The following is a 16975-nucleotide window of genomic DNA, read 5'->3' as shown; positions in this document are numbered from 1 at the left end:
GGTCTGCTGTGCTGCACATGACTTACAAAACACACAAATAAAAATAAAAAAACAACAACCATGCACCACCACCAAGGATTTGACGATTTATTGACACAAGATGTGGTACTGTGACAGTAACAAATCATTTACAACAAGCTTACAGCAATGACACAAACTTTTCCATTTCATAAGATGCCGTGACCGACCTCGGCCCACATTCTGTGCTGCTGGAAACATTTCTATTTGCAGGAGTGTGTTTAAGACGATGCTGTGTTTAGAAAAAAAACAAACAAATAAAAAACTAATGGGATCTACAATGAAACGTAGGTTAGGAGCAGAATTTCAGACTTGAGGAAATCCACAGCTGAAATTAAGAAAGGGTAAAATGACAGCGAGCTCATGCAGGCACATTAATGTTCTCATCTCATGTACGTCACCAACACAACTGACACACTGGGATAGGGAGAAAGCATTTTTGCTTCATTTTTATACATAGTTACTAAACATTTTCTTACTACACCATTACTGGCCTACAGTACAACTCTGGGGGTTTGGGTATATGTACTCTAATGTTCATATAGCTCACACTATGCCAACTTTATAAGGATTCTTTTGAGAGTAATAAAAATAAACTTGGCAATTCATTTTTGTAAATGTGTGGTCCTGTGAATCTGACTTGGCGGATTTCCCACAGTTTAGCATTACATGAAAATCCCCCCAAGAAAATAAAAAATAAAAACACTGGCATTCAAATGACATGTAAAGCACATCAAGGAAATGAAACTAATGCAACAATAACACCTGTGAAAAGAAAACACACAGAGGTAGATGCACAATAAATAGGAATGAAAATATAGTTGTGAAAAGTGTGGCTGCAGTAAATGGGACCGTTTCAGAAAAGAGGAGGAGGAGAAGAAAAAAAAAAAAATCGTGTCAAGCAAATAACCGGAAACAGAGTGGCACTGGAGTGTGAACACAAAATTGGCTGCTCTTGCTTTTGTAGTGGTTGTAAAACTTTAAGAATTTAAACCCATCAATGTCCTTTATGCCACCTGCTCATCAGAAGACTAAACAGTGTAACTTTTCCTTTGCTTATGGATTTATTTAATTTTTGAAGAGCACTTCATAAAATGTTATACTGAAGTTGTTTAATATCAGAACCAGCACAGCGAACTGCTTACGAACGCTTTAACAAGAAAAGGATAAGGTGGAGTGTCATTAAAAGGATTTAGAGCTTTGTGAAGACCGGATGGTTGTAAACGCCTCTGCCAGAAAGACCATAAATGGCATAAGGAAACAATGAAATGCCTAGATTTTGCAATTACAGGGTTGCTAACTTATCGCTAAGTTTCTCAATTAGTGTACAATGCTTCACAGTAAGGGGAGAAAAGTTGACATTTGTTTCTAAACAAATTGCACAAATTGTAAGTGATCCCACCAGATGTGGCAGAAGCAGTCAGACAGACGTTTCTGGTCTCAAAACAACAGAATACTGCTGTGACTCTGGAGGTACAACTGAAGCAAAGAAAGCGTCAAAAGTGGATCTAAATTAAAGGAAGTGCGAGCTGAACAAAGCAAGTCCCCACTCAGGACAATTTCATCATTAATCACATCTTCACAACAATAAGACGTAATGTTAAGGATGGAATGGTTTTCACTGAGATGTAAAAATAGGGGGTAGAATTAAGAGGATTTTAATGATGCTTTCAACTGCCAAAATAAAGGAAATGTCAACAGTACGCTTGATAATCACTCCCAATACCCTTTGTCTCATCTCACATTTACCCTGTTGATCACTTTGAGGAAAAACACAATCTCCAAAATTGCTTAGTATCCATCTTTTACTGTTTGGATTCTCTTGTTTTGGCAGTCAGCTGCACATACAAAAAAATAAAATAAAAAAAACAAAACAAAACAAAAAAAACACTGCGGTTTGTTGTCAGGATGAAGCAGAGTCGGCAAGTGGTGAAGTGCGTCAATTCTTCAGCACAGAATCGTACATCTGGTAGACGTACTGAGACACTTCTGGAGCCCGACACTTCAGAGAGAGCTGTGGACAAAAGGAGAGCAGAGTTATAAAGGGAGACGCACTCACTCACACATTTATAAAGATGCTCAATCACAGCTCTGTTTACACTGCTTATACTGACCAACTGAGGAATAAAGGAGTAAAACTGGAACGAGGGATGTTATTGACAGTGCTTTTCCCATTTTACTTTGAGGATTTGTGCTGTGTACAAGGAAGGTCAGGATGTGGGTCAGGATCTTGTACGAATATTGTAGCGTGCTTCCCCTACTGAAGGGTAGTGCTGTGTAATTGTATTCCCTTACCATTTTATTACAGCATTCTCACTTTTTGTCCACAACTGAAATGATCAGCTCATTAACACAAATAACCGGTAATTATTTGAAAATCATTAGCTGCTTTTCGAGTAGTATAAGTTAAAATAAATAAATAAATACTGGTTATTTTCTGGATTCACTATATTCTATACCATGACTTACTGATTTTCACTGTATTTATAGTTACTTTTAACTGGTGGTCAGCTAAAACAAGAAAATCTTTGTAAGCGAAGGTGAAACTTTCCTCATTACTTTTTAAAACCCAGAACAGCGCGTCAAAATGTAAATCTTGTGATGCTATACCGTGTAGTTGGGGTTGCCAGGTTGAATGCGGAGCTCAGCCAGGATCCAGATGCCATTGGTTAGCTTCAGGGACTGGTAGAGCATGTCTTGGCCTTCTACATTTCTCTTGGCAATGGTGTAGATATTGTTATTCTGCAGCTTCCCTGAAACTGTGTCTGCAAGACCGGAAGGTTTCTCAGATTATGATTACACCTCACTCACATTTCAGAAGCCACATAAAAACACACACACAAGAGGGTGCTATCACTACTGGAACCATAATCACTTTAAGGAACTCACACTAATGTATGCATGGGCTAATACAAAGTCCACTACTGGCAAAGGGTAAACTAGGTTTGTGAGGATTTTAATCAACTTCAACCTTTAGATGTCAGTAAAGCTGGACAGATATTCTGAAAGTAGTACTGCTTTGGTCAACTTTTAGCTATCAGAATGCTAGGATTATAGTGGCAAAAATATTGTGAACTTTTTTAAAGGAAAGGAGATGTTCAGCATTGGTTAAAAAGAAAGAGTATCCAAAGATAAGCATGCGGGTGGAGAAAGAAAACAGAGAGAAATAAGGCTTTTTGGATAAGTTGGAGTATTTTTGATGTCTTAAAAATAACAGAGGTTTTTAAACACTGAGCTGAGAATGTGTTAATCAGTCATCTATATATTTAATGCAACCACGCTGATGATATGGTTAGCTTAAATTGTATTCAATCATTGAAACAAAGAAAAACTACTTCAAAAATGCATCATTGTGCCATTTGCCATATTTTGCACGAGTAAAAGCATTGTCTAATATTTTGATATGTTAGAGAAACTACCAAATAAAGAAGTATAGAGCCAAGTTATGAGGACGAGAAAGAAAACAATAAACAAGCAGGTAAAAATAATTTAACATGCTCATGAGATTTTTGACAAATTTGTCTACCTGCATTAAGGTGGCAGTCCTTTATCTGATACTGTAGCTCATTCTCATTTGGGATGTCTTTCCAAGTAGCCAGGAACACCTGTCGCTCTGAAGAAGAAAAAACAAAATATCCGACAGCAGTGATGTAGAAAGTGTTGGATGTTTCAAACCACTGACATTGATAATTCAAAGCCCTTTAAATGATTTACTGTTTTGTTTGATTCTATTCAGATCTATTATTAGGGATGAAGGAATTCTTTTCATTCCATAGAAATTACACTTCACAATAAGGTAGGTTTCAGTTGCCTATAACATACTTTTACAGCCCAAAAGCAGACTGAATATACATTTCCCAAGTAACAGCAATGTTTGTCAAGCTTCAATAGCTGTGAGGAATATAATTAGCCATTTAAGGAATAGTACCACACTGTTGTTGCTGTTTTAAAAGGTTTTAAGAATTTTACCCATTTTTCCATCCTCAACAAAGAATACATTGAGAGGGATGAGTACGCTGAAGTAGAACACATCAATGCTGTTCTTTACAGCCACCTATAGGAAAGACAAGAGAACATGGTAAGTTTGACATCTTGAGTATAACAACCAATATACCAACATTTGCATTCAATCAGGTTAAAACTGTAAACTAAACATCAGTTTCTAAAATATATTTTATGAGGGCTAGCTGTTTTTCTCAGTTTCCAATTCTTGTACTGAGTGCAAACACCCTGGAATTTTCATTTTTTGCAAGACGCTGAGAAATTATTTCTGAACTAATGGCCATGTCACACTAAATAATAAAAAAAAAAAAACCAAACAAAACAAAACACACATTTCAGAGAGACAGAAAGAGCAAGACACCTGTCCCTGGCCAGGTCTTTAAATGTGTTCCACTGCTGATAAAATGTGTGGCCACTGTGTGCTGCTGTACCTGAAGATTATTGAGAGGGTCCATCTTCATAACTGGCCCAATGGTGTTAAGAGGCAAAGAGATCTCAATACTCTGATTGGGCATCAGTGGAGTATGAACGGGCAGAGGACTGGTGGGGATCACCCCAAAACTGCAGAAACATATATTAATATTAAAGTTAGTTTTAAAACGTTTCTGAAAGAGTGCAATAAGCAATGACATGACATTCCTGTTGAGTCAGATCACTGACCTGTTCTTGTTAAACTGGATAGCAAAGTCGGTCATGTGTTGTAGGGCTTTGTTGGTGAAAGTCATGTCCATGTACATGTGACCCTGACGGCGAGAGAATGTTCCAGAGATCTCGAGCCCTTTAGCTTTCACTGCAGGAAGCCATACCTGGTAAAAAGTACAACTGCAGTCAATAACACAGACAGTGTTTTACTTACGTTACACCTTCCAAGAAAAAGTTGCGTGAACTCACTGCTTTGGGGACTGCATAGCCTCCTGTGGTGATGGCCATGCCTGTGGAAAGCTCAAATAAGTCGTTGAGGCCACTGCTGGTGGCAGGAGGTGCAGGTGTAGGTGAAGGAGCAAAAGTGTTGGGGACTGATGACGGGATAAAATTTTGTCCCACCTGCAACAAAAATCACAACAAAAACACACACAAAACACAATCTAATAAAGTATAATTTTATGAAGTATCGCAGAAGACTTGAGAAATTTACTAAAATCTACTAAACGGGTCACACAGAAAATAAAATCTTAGACCAGAACAACGGAAGAAGCAACTGATTTGGTCTTTGTGATTATGAAGAAAAAAAGACAAAAACAAGATTTCAATCACATCAAAATCACGATTAGCCAAATCAAAAAAATCAAATGTGAGATTAATTTAAAAGAGTAAAAATTTTGTTTTGCCTGTTTGAGCCCATTTGTTATAAAAAATATTATTTGAAAAAATACATTAGAAGTCCAAATTAACATCATATTAACTAAGCCTCTTACAATGTATAAAATCATACAAGAGTATGGAAAAGAGGGCATAAACAAATATATCAGTTCTGTGTATATTTTTATATGTTCAAATTGATGGAAAAAATTATGATATATTGATATATTGAAAGTGATATTGATGGAAAATATGAAAATCTACTATTTTCATAAGGTGGTTGTAATTATTGGTTGCCCAAAAAATTACAAAGGATTTAGAAAAGAGGTTTCTAGTCTATGAATGGCTCTACAACACAGTAAAATCTGTTGCGTCCTCATTACTACACAATGACCTCTTCCTTTCTTTAAAGCCTATAAATGGTGTCAGTGGCCATGTCACCACCACCCCCCCACCCCCAAAAATGACCATAAATATAATGTCTACTGCATTCCCACACTATGAATATTTAAGGAAGGTCTTAACAGGAAGTGAGAAAGAGAACTAAGTGATGTATTCATCCTGATGTCTGACAGAAGGAGAAGGCTTTCAGTTTGCCCCTGTATGCCTTTGTGTGTCCCATCAAAGACTTAAATGGGCTAAAACATTCAAAACATCCGTGTGGTCATCTTGTTGAAAAATGCGTGAGTAAGACGAGTGTGGTGGGTTAAATTCAGGAAGCATGCAGCATGCAGACGGCCAAACAGAAGGGCTTGACTTACTGCTGGACTTCCCCCAACACCTCCGCCCAGGTCTCCCCCCAGCTACAGGAGAGAGGAGAGGCCACCAAAGACAGCATCCAAACATTATCGACAGACCAAAGACACAAAGACAGAGACAGAGACTTTCTTAGCAACCATAACCCATCAAGAGGAGCCCTCACTTTCTGGGAAATATTAATCTCTGCATTGTAGGTTAGACATTAAAAAAAAAAAATCACTCTGCAAGGAGATTATGAAGAAATCCAGATATTCCGGCAGCTCGGAGAAGTGGTAATAGAAGACAAATACTTAGTAACATGTTTATGAGCCAATGTTACGGTATTAAAACATTTTAAATTTGTGTTACAGCAAGATACAGCATATGAGCATAACAGTTACTTTTTATCACAAGCGCACTTGCATGAACACATAAAACCCAGTAGAAAAGAAAATGGTGTCAGCAGGTACAAGATCTGAACAGGTCTTCTTCAACTATAACAATCCTAAGGAGGAACAAAGAAAAACTAACTTTTCATCATATACCCATTTCTTTTGGGAAAATTTCAGCTTTCCAGATGTTTTACAACTGCCTGCACAGCCTCTTTCCTCCTTAATGTGATGAAAGAGTCATTAAAATGAATGGTGATAACCACTAGGTAGCATCACGTAACCAGCACTGGTAAACTATAGAAGGATCTAATGGGAGTCAAAGCTTGAATACAGTATAAACGTCTATTATTATTCCATACAATGTGCCAAACACGTAAGACCCATTGCTGCAATGACAATTAAGTGCAATCGCTCAGTGGATCTTTACCTAAATTTAGTAAAGTAAGTGTGCATAAATATGCTCATGCTCACCAAACTGTCAAGGCCTCCTCCCAGAAGGTCCACCGCACCCATCTGCATGGAGGAGACCTGGGGCACATTGACTGGAGGACCCAGGTCCAGGTTCAGCAGATCACCCAACAGGTCACCCTGACTGGGAATGACATGTGGCTGGTCCATGGCTGCTGCTGGCCCACCGCTCACTGGGCTCTCACCTGTGTCGATGCTGTCGTAAGGCAAAACAGTAGACTGGTAAATGAAATGTACTTGGAAACTCAAATCCTAAGAGCTCCAAAAGTATCACAGATCACTGGAAAATTATGAAAGAATGCAAAATAGTAGAATCTTTAGTTATGAAGCACGGCAACAACTTTCTTTAACCTCCTAAGGCATGCATTTTTAATTTAACTTTGATATTTGGGCATATTGGGACCCAATGAATGTAAAAACAAAAGAATTACCAGTTCTTGTTTTGTTTTTTACCTGATTTTTGTTTTTTAGAAAAATGAGAGCCACATATGAGGATATTTGTTTAAAATTTTGATAGAACAGTGGCAGTATATTGTCCTTGTAGGTGGATGTCAGTCCCTTGTAGAGCAAAATTAAGTATTTTGGTCGAAATAACCCAAAATGTGATGTCCACATATGTGGACGCCAGGTCCTAGGAAGTTAAACATTATATTTGGGGGAGGTTTTTATTGCATTTAGTAGATTTACTGGAGAGTAGACAAGAAGGCAGGTGGGCAAAGATGAGCAGTAAAGGGCCATTGGGTCCAGGCTGCTGCATGAGATTTCCATCTCACCTTGTGAGCTAAACTAGCAGCAAACAAGCACACTGCTAAAGAGGGCCTTGTGCTACAGCACTGTGTTGGAACAGAAATGTCAAATTTTTTATATCATAAAACTTGTTTCCATTATGTAAATACATTTCCTTATTAAACTGGGACAAATACAGTACATCCACTTCAACGGAAATTCATCTAAAAGTCCTCAAGTCCACAGCTTCCTGTTGTAGATTCTTCTTTCACACAAGATTTTGCCTGACTCTTCAACATCAGTGGGGCATGAGGCACTATCTTAAGAGTTGGGCAATGTCCTGTTTTCGAAACTAGTTTAAAGCATAAACTGAGCTATGATTAACAAATTGAACAGTTCTCAGCTCACATATACAACATACAATATCACATTAATAAGTATTATCCAACATTTTCTTGAAACCAAACCAAATGCTTTGAAACCAGAAGACTGCATTTTAAACTGCTGGATGAATAAGAAACTCTGTCTTTATCTTAAAAACATCAAACCACTCACACCAATTACTTTTTTTTTTTTTTTTAAGTAGCACTAATTTTAACAGTTTAGACTTTAGACTCAGCTGCTTGTTGTCAAACAGATCAATACGGGCACATTCCTGGAAATTATGAAGTGGTACAAGTACAACGATAGCCACTATAGTGTTTCTGCTTATAAACACCAGGGATCAAGCAAAATCTACTCCTCAACAATTACAGGTTGTGTAATTTTATCTCACAATTTCCACATATGACACATTTTCATGAACTGACCTTCCTGGCCAATTTGCAAATTTTCCATGCAACAGAACTGAACTGCTGAAGGGATAAATACTTCCTCTTATATATGGAAAATGGAAGCAAAGCAAAGTGCGACCAATATGAAATATCTGAATATAATCAGTTTACGCCAGTGTGATTATTAAAGTTAAGCTCCTTTCAAGAATTTCAAAAATTCAACCGTTTTATTACACTGATCTTTCAGGCCATCATGTCCAAAAAGCCATATATTAAAGTATGAGCTCTATGTATTAGTACAATGGACTAGTAGTGAAAGCAATAAAAGTTTTGCATGACAGCGTCCGGCACCCAGAACAACAGCTGGTAAAAGCAGCTGACATGACATTGTGTAGAACTGGTATGGCACTGAAAACAGTGTCTGACCTGCTGTGCTGAACAGGAAGGTGCTTCCGGTGGATTCCATGGCTTCCCTCCACAAAGGCGCTGGGGGGCTTGTGATACACAGAGGCCAGGGAACCAATGTGGCATATAAGCTCATCCAGTAGGGTGGGCTCTATTAGGTCGGTCTCCTCTGAGATTAGGGGTTTCTCTGACAACACCACCTCTTTAGCGGTTACGGGGTCAGTGGACAACAGGCGCCAATAAATGTAGCCTCTGTCACGCAGGTCAGGATTGTCAGAGTCCTGCATAGGAGGTCAACACGTTGTGCAAGTTATACTTAACATAGGCAGAAATCACATACCAGAAGATTGTGAGGACCACAGTTTCACAAGTCGTTACAAAAGTGGCAGCTAAGAAAGCTACATATCTGAGAATAATACTTTCATATATGTTAGAGAAAGAAACACTTCTCAGAGAGAGGGAAACCGAACAAGTCATCAAAATCATGCAAAGCCTCTTCAGAATAAAATATACGACTCACTTGAGTGGCCAAGCTGAGGACTTGCTGCACCAGCTCCTGAGTCTCTGATGGCTTCTTAAGGAACAGCTTGACAATGGCGGTCAACAGAGTAAGCTGGACCTGCAAGTCCGAGCACACACACACCATTGGAATATGGCTGTGTTTTACATGCAATGCCTTTGAAAGTCTAACCCCTCATCATAGCTGTGGTAGGTCAAAAAATATTTGAAACAGTCGATCCCCGACTACAACACTTAATGATATTTACAGAAACATAAATCAGAAAGGCCAGCTCTGTTCTGGGATGCTCTCTGGACCCAGTGGAGGTGGTGAGTGACAGGAGAATGGCGGCTAAGCTGTCATCCCTGTTGGACAACGTCTCCCACCCCATGCAGCAGACTGTGACAGCACTGAGCAGCTCCTTCAGTGGGAGACTGCGGCACCCACGGTGTGGGACAGAGAGATTTCGCAGGTCTTTCCTCCCCACTGCTGTCAGACTCCACAACAAAGACTTTAACTGAACAAACACACACATCCACACATGTGCAATAACACTAAGTGCAATAATCTTTTCTGGCATCGTTGTATTTTTACTCAGTTGTATATAGCATTCGTATTCTATTTTTATCTTATTGTATATTTTTATTCTATTTTATTCTACTGTATATAGTATATTATTTTATTCTATTCTGTACAGCTGTGTACTGTATTTATTCTTATTGTATTCTAATTTTTGCGTCATAACTTTTGCACTGTCCACTCCTGCTGTGACAAAACAAATTTCCCACGTGTGGGACTAATAAAGGTTATCTTATCTTATCTTATAAGATTATTGAAACCTTTCTTATTTAATTCATAACAATACACAATATAATTACAAATCATAGGAACATTGTTGACATTGTTAAAAAAGTCAAAATGATAAAATACATGAAAACATTTTATTATTCTAGATAAACTGTTAAAATTCAACTCAATGTTTTTTTGTAAGCAAGACTAGCCTTTCTGAAATATGTAATGCTGCTCTCGTATATTGTATCGTAATCTGTGTATTTTATTTTCCATGAGTATTTTTTTTTTTAAATAAACTTACCTGAGTGCTCTCATCATGGAAGCCCTCAAGGAAGCTCTCCAGCAACTCATCAGCGTTGTCAATCCGCTCAGCATACTCGCCAACAATCCAGATCATGGCAGCTCGAGCGTCAGGCTCATCCAAGGAATCCAGGTTCTCACAGAGTGTGGCAATGATGCTTTCATACCTAAAGAACACCATATCTCTAAAGTAAGAATCGGACTACACACTACACATCACATGAAATGACATGTACACATGTGAGCTACACAGTCCATCAATTTTTTAAAAAGGTTTATATAGAGCACTGGATAGTTACTCGATAAACACTTTTCACGCATTCAATGAGAAACCTACTTGTTGGGGTACTTGCGGAAGATGTCCCTGATGACCACAATAGCCTCCTGAACCACATAGTTGACCTTAGTCTGGATCAGGTCCAGCAGAGTGCTGACACAGCGCTCTGCCGATTGCTGAAGGGAAACAGGACAGAAACATCTGTCACCTTTACTACCAGAAAAGAGTTTTAAATTACTAATGACACATCATTATTTTAGCTCACTGGGCCCATAATTCTCACCTCAACTTTGATGGCACAGCGTCCGATGGCTCGTACAGCTTTACGCACAAAGTCCACATCTACCTCTGTGGCATACTCCTTCAATTCAGCCAAAACCTGCAAACCACAGAACAGAAGTGAATCATTTTAAAACTACTTTCTATAAATAATGTTAAAGATTTTCGAACAATTAATTGCTACAATATACTTTTAGTCTTGTTTTCTGTGAAGTACCTGGGCAATGTTAGCCTGAGAAGCCAAACGGATCATGATGTCCAGTTTCTCCAGTTTCACATAGATGGGGTCATTGTATTTGACAAAGAACACCTTGATCTCCTGCTTCAGGATCTCAGGCCTGCACAAAATCAATACATGACACATTATAGTGTGGCACCTAGTCCAAAAGAAAAATCCCAAGAAGGGATTTAATGCTTTTCAAGTAGCAGGCAACTAAGCATGTAAGTGTCAGTCATAGAGTAATATTGCCTGCTATAGCCCTTAAGCTGCTAGACAAGAAGGTTTATCCTGTGTGTGTGCTAAGGTTCAGTTCAGTGTGTACACACAAAAAATATACATTAAAAGGTGGTGAGAACAAAAATAGAAATCTGTCTTTCCCAGCTTCCAATTGCTTGTCATAAGAGTGTGTAAACAAACAAACACAGTAAAATATGAAGAAATTACAATAAGGAAATAACCAAATTTCAAAATCTATATATTAAAAATATTTTTAGAGTTAATATTAAACCCAGCAGCTCAACTTGAAACCTTTCTCTGTCCTTTCTGACAATATACCTCTTCTGGACGATGAGGTTGATGTTCCTCAGAGCCACATACTGGACCTCTGGCTCCCCGGAGAGCAAGGTGACCAGTGGGGGAGATAACTTCTTCAGCAATGTGTTGTAGTAGTCAGAATCCTTGGGCAGCAGCTCCAAGAACTTCATCAGTACCTTCACAGCTGACAGCACCACCGCTGAGTTGGCATGAGACAGCCGGGGGGTGACACGCTCACAGATGCTTTGAGGAGAAGAAGCAGAAATCTCATCATTTTCAGTGGTGTCATGTAGTGATAATGCTGGGCTTATCTCTGGTCTTAAAAGGATTTTTCTAACTCTGATTAATATCACAAATGGTGTAGTTTTAAGTAAAAGTTGACAGGACTGCTACCTTTGAGCCTCACGCTCATCCTTGGGGTTGTAGTTGGACAGGCAGTCCAGGATGAAGGTCTGTCCCCACTCTGTGCACTCGTTGAGGGCCGTCAGCAGCTTGTTGATATTCTGTGGATTGAGGTCCAGCAGGTTGCTGTTGGGGTGAGACTCACTGATCTCTGATAACGCAGCAACTGCATTGGCCACAACCTAAAATGCAAGATATGAAACAATAATGATTTCAACAATAATTAACTCTATATTAACTTAATTATTCTTTAATAGTAATCCAAAGGAAACTAACAGCATTTTTAAAGCACTAACACAACTTTGGGAAAGATACAGATAGAGGTGTAAAGTACTGAGACCTACCATGGGATTGGAGTCAGCAATAAGATCTCTCAGGGAGTCCAGGAAGCCCTGGTCCTCCACCATCTGGGCATTGATGTCATGAAGTTTAGCTACACAAACAGCTGCAGTCTTCCTCACATATGGGTCCTCATCCTTCAAGCACTTTCTCAGTGGCTCACACAAGTACTCTGTGATCTTGTCCACCCGAATGCAACCCATGGTGCGGACGGCAAGAGCCCTGATCAGAGGATTGGGGTCCTCACAGTCCTAAGGAATAGGCGAAGAAAGATTTTACATAGGTACAATGGGCGTCAAAGTTAAAAAACTAACTCACTTTGTAATTTGGAGCAAATCATGAGCTTGTGTGCAAGACACATCTGAAAACTGTACAAAAATCTTAATCCCTATTGGCATGTAGGAAACCCATTGATCGATCCTGTGCAACAGCATGGACAAACTATGGTAGCAGGAAAACAATAAAAAGTATTTTTAGATTTAACTGCCTTAGTGCAGATTAGTGTAGGATGCCGTTAATCAACAGTTCATTCTCTGTCTTGCCTTGACGAAGCTGTTAACGGCCATTATAGCCATATCAGGCTGGCTCTTGGCGTAGTTCATCAAGTAGAGGTACACCAACTTCTTCAGCTCCAGGTTGTCAGTCTGCATGCAGTTGACTACATCTGGGAACAAAGAACTGAGAGCAAAGCAAATTGACTTCAAAAAGGAGTACTAGACAATGTTGCGACACTGTCATGTTCTCTCACACTAGCTGTGAATTTACTGCATGAGTAACTGTCCTGAACTCACATCAGTACAAATCGGCTTAACGGACATATCATACAACTGTAGTATGACTAATTAATGTCTGTAAAGCTTTAGCACACTGTGAAAAAACACTGTGTGCAAAGTGATCATCAATAACGATGTCTGAATAGCCTGAAAGTAATAAAAACATCCTTTCATTCACACTTTTACCTCCTGATTTCTGAGGCTACTAGTCAGATATATAAAAAGAGTGAAAATGGCCAGAGCTCCAAGTACCTTAGCAACTGCTCTCTCCTATTTTTTAATCTCTGCTACTGTGTTCTCTTAATTTGCAATGACTGATTTCCTTGACCGATGGCAATCAATAGCAAAGCAGTGAGCCCCCTGAACAATACTGAGACTTTTATTTACTATTACTCTCTTAGCAGCACTGACAGTTCCAGGAACATATCCTGGGAGTTGGCAGGGAGCAGCGGAAACAAAAGCAGAGCCGGAAACAATGACCACACATCAGTCTACTGAGGATGAGACTAATCAGCTTTCCAAAAGCAAAACTCAGAGTTAAATATCAGCAGCTGAATTACTTAGGAGAGTGAAGGACTTTAATCCAATTGTCTGTTGGTCAGTAAGCACAACACAATTTTCTTCTTGTTTAAGATATTCGGTGCCAACACATAATGCAACTGAGAAATCACAGACGCCACGTCACTTTGATTTGCTTATCTTATCACACTGTTATAGTTATAGACCTGTGTGGCGCATGTCATAAATGCAGTGTACCTGACATCTTTGCCAACAGTCATGGCAGCAATGACCTTCTTCACTGCCTCTTTCCTCTTCTCCTTCTTCTCATTGTTCAGCTCTGCCTTCAGTTCAAAGATCTCCCCTGAAAGATGAATCAGATGAAAAGTTGACGGCAGTACTGTTTATATATACACTGCCATAGATTTCCAATCTCTAACATGCCTACATGAACAAAAACAATTTCTCTATCATACTCACCTTTTTTGTTTGTTGTGAAATATTTGGAGTCCGTCATGATTGTGGTCCTTAGTTCTGTAAAAAAATAAATAGATATATACATTTAAAAAAATATTACATAATCATTCAGTGAGGCTGCCATATGACTAAGTGGCGTGGTGACAAGCCACAAAGTAGTTCAATGAAATTCAGTCATCAGGTTTGCCTCCAACATAGTACACTGCAACAGCCAGTAACCAATCTAAAAAAGTTACAGGTTTCTTCTATGACAGACCAACCTGATGTGTTTAGTTTCTAAATGAATGTATGAATAACTGCCTTACAAATATACAAGGTTACACTACAAGTATGGAGAACACCCCTTTCAATAAATAACTGAGCAAAATCCGTTGTGGAAATGAAAGCTTATGAGCCCCAAGCAAAATACCAAATATTAGCTGGAGTGGTGTTAAACACAACCAGTGGACTACAGAGCACTGTAATCGCATAGTCTGGATTCATTAATATGGCTTTATTTTCAGGAATTGTAATGGAGGATCCTGGGTTTGGCACAGGTTAGGAGAACCATTTATGTCTGAATTATACACTCCCAACTGTTTTACAGAGTATATGAAGTTCTAGTAAACTCTGAAATAGGCAACTTAATTTTATCATAATGCACCACACTAGGGAAGTACAGAATGCAATTTTATTATGTTTAATTTGTTTTTGTTATTATTCATTCCCCTTTCTTCTTCTTTCAGATGATTCCTTTAGGGGTCACCACAAAGGATCATCTGCCATCCTATCCCTTGCATCCTCCTCTGTCACACCAACCCTCTGCATGCCCTCCTTCGTTAAATGCATGAATTTTATTATTTTTATTTTCTTTGCAGTCTTCCTCTTTTCCTCCTGTCTGGCAGTTTCCTATTCAACATTGTTTGTCTGGTATTTCCACTATCCCTCCTCTGCACATGTCCAAACCATCTCAGCCTTGCCTCTGTAACTTTGTCTCCAAACTACTCAACCTGTGCTGTCCCTCTGTACTCATTTCTAATCCTGTCCAGTGTGGTCTGAGCATATTGTGCTTTGACAGCTCCAGCTCGGCCTTCCATCTTTTTTGTCAGTGCCACTAGAGCATATCTCTGCCTCTCCAGGCTCTCTTTCACCTGCTCCCTTGCTTCAAGCTCAACTGCAATTTGAAACATAGTCAAGCAAAATGCCTTCTGTAGAAAGGTTTTATGGTCAGATGAGACAACGATTGAGCTATTTGACCACAGTGACAAGAGATATGTTTGGAGGAATAATGGCAGGGCTATCAAATCTAAGAACAGAGTGGCAGCTGTAAAGCACGGCGGTGGTAGATTTATTTACCAATTCTGACGAGAAGAGTGGTCAAGAATTATGGCTGTTGATCGCTAGCAAAAGCATCTGGGGAAGATACAACTTACTAAGGGACACTTAACCAAATATTAATGGGGGTTTATGTATATATTTGAATCTGTATGGATGAGAGAAAATCCAACATAATTTCAAACTTTTGCAGAGTTATTAATGATGTAAGCTCTACAATCATGCAAACCTGGAAAAGAATTCGAAGTTCGGAGCAATCATTAAAAGCACAAACATATGATATCGATGTCCATAATGACTGTATGTAAACCTATGACCACACATTTATGTATCTGTACAGCCCTAGCTAAAACATGCTATTACATTGAAGAAAACGTACTTAGCGTTACATCTTAAACAATTAAACCTTTACTTTAGCCGGCATTAGCCATTTTCTTCATCTGTATGGTGAAGAAGAACCTACTCTAATCTAACGGTGACATTAACTGCTCTGTGTTTCTGGGTGTGACGACGTTTGACCTCTCAACAAACATCAGGTTAGCTTTAATTAACCGGGAGGCACAGCACTTCCACTTAGCTAGCGTTAGCTAAATGCTAAATACATCCGCTCCCTCCTGCGATACCACAAATATTAACAACAAACTCCAAACACAGACAACTTCTAACATCAACCTGGGTTTACAGTCCGATATGACAAGATTTCGTTATGTTAAATCTGAAGTCAAAATAGAAACGTGAGCAGCGGCCCAGTTTCCAGGAGCTGCCTTTACGGTAGCTAAACGATGAGCAGCCCTGCAAAAATACAGTCGATACAAAATCACACCACAATGACAGCAAGGTTAAAAGAAGGTCCTGTATTGTATAATATCGCCCATACCTTGCTGAGTATACGTGAGAAGAGAAAAATATTCCACTGGGTGTCAGACGCAGGGTGCTCCTTCGTCTGTTTGGAGGAAGATGGAGAACCAGGATAACGATGGTGCGTTCACACTCATCGGAAACTGGACAACTTCCCTCCTGAGGTAAAGATTTTTTCTTTTTTTTTCTTTTATTAGTAATATAAACATACAAACAAAATGCACCATATATTACAGATTCAGAGAATAAACATTGCTTACATATTAGCAACTTTCATATATAGTGAAAATAAAATATAAAGATGGGGTCACATAAATTAACAGATTATTAACTCACTAAATCAAAATCTTCTACAAAGGAAACAAAAAAAGCAGCCTTTTTCTTTTTAACTAAAGTCAAAGATTTAACCAACAGGTTTAGGTCGTTTTTTCAGTGAGCCAGTGTTGGTTTAATCTTAAAAAAGCGACATTTATGTATAAAATACTTACACAAGATTAATAACACATTAACACCATAATTAGCTTTCTTTTCTTTCAAAAACACTCCAAACATTATCATATTTAAGGTGAATGGGGTAATTTGAATCCCACTG

The 16975-nt window shown here is 38.8% G+C and overlaps 1 protein-coding gene across 2 annotated transcripts; it reads right to left on the bottom strand.

Moving 5' to 3' along the window:
- Positions 1-73: 73 nt before the first annotated feature.
- ap2b1 (adaptor related protein complex 2 subunit beta 1) lies at positions 74-16507 on the bottom strand. 2 transcript variants are annotated; one of them, XM_085470898.1, is made up of 22 exons: positions 16403-16507; positions 14215-14268; positions 13993-14098; positions 13006-13141; positions 12469-12714; positions 12116-12306; positions 11744-11965; positions 11186-11306; positions 10973-11068; positions 10750-10865; positions 10414-10579; positions 9342-9440; positions 8843-9102; positions 6921-7113; positions 6081-6122; positions 4912-5064; positions 4681-4826; positions 4452-4581; positions 3988-4072; positions 3545-3631; positions 2629-2783; positions 74-2032 (listed from the first exon to the last, which is right to left on the bottom strand). In XM_085470898.1, exons 2-22 carry the CDS (start codon positions 14249-14251, stop codon positions 1958-1960), a joined length of 2862 nt encoding a protein of 953 aa, XP_085327024.1. In that variant the 5' UTR covers positions 14252-14268; positions 16403-16507; the 3' UTR covers positions 74-1957. The 2 variants fall into 2 exon arrangements, with proteins under 2 accessions (XP_085327024.1, XP_085327025.1); XM_085470899.1 differs by lacking the exon at positions 6081-6122.
- Between the last annotated feature and the right edge of the window lie 468 nt (positions 16508-16975).

This window comes from Copadichromis virginalis, linkage group LG10, assembly GCF_057382275.1.
Source record: "Copadichromis virginalis isolate Kocher_CV1m ecotype Utaka linkage group LG10, C_Virginalis_male_GT1.1, whole genome shotgun sequence".
NCBI classification, from domain to species: domain Eukaryota; kingdom Metazoa; phylum Chordata; class Actinopteri; order Cichliformes; family Cichlidae; genus Copadichromis; species Copadichromis virginalis.
The sequence above is the reverse complement of the archived record's forward strand: the minus strand, read 5'-3'. Positions and strand labels throughout refer to the sequence as shown.

Coding starts and splice junctions, on each gene's coding strand:
- ap2b1 (XM_085470898.1), bottom strand. CDS start 14,251: ATGACGGACTCCAAATATTTCACAACAAACAAAAAAG. Junction 4,827..4,911: donor GCTATGCAGTCCCCAAAGCA/GTGAGTTCACGC, acceptor ACTTTTTACCAG/GTATGGCTTCCTGCAGTGAA. Junction 2,784..3,544: donor GGACTGCCACCTTAATGCAG/GTAGACAAATTT, acceptor CCGGTCTTGCAG/ACACAGTTTCAGGGAAGCTG.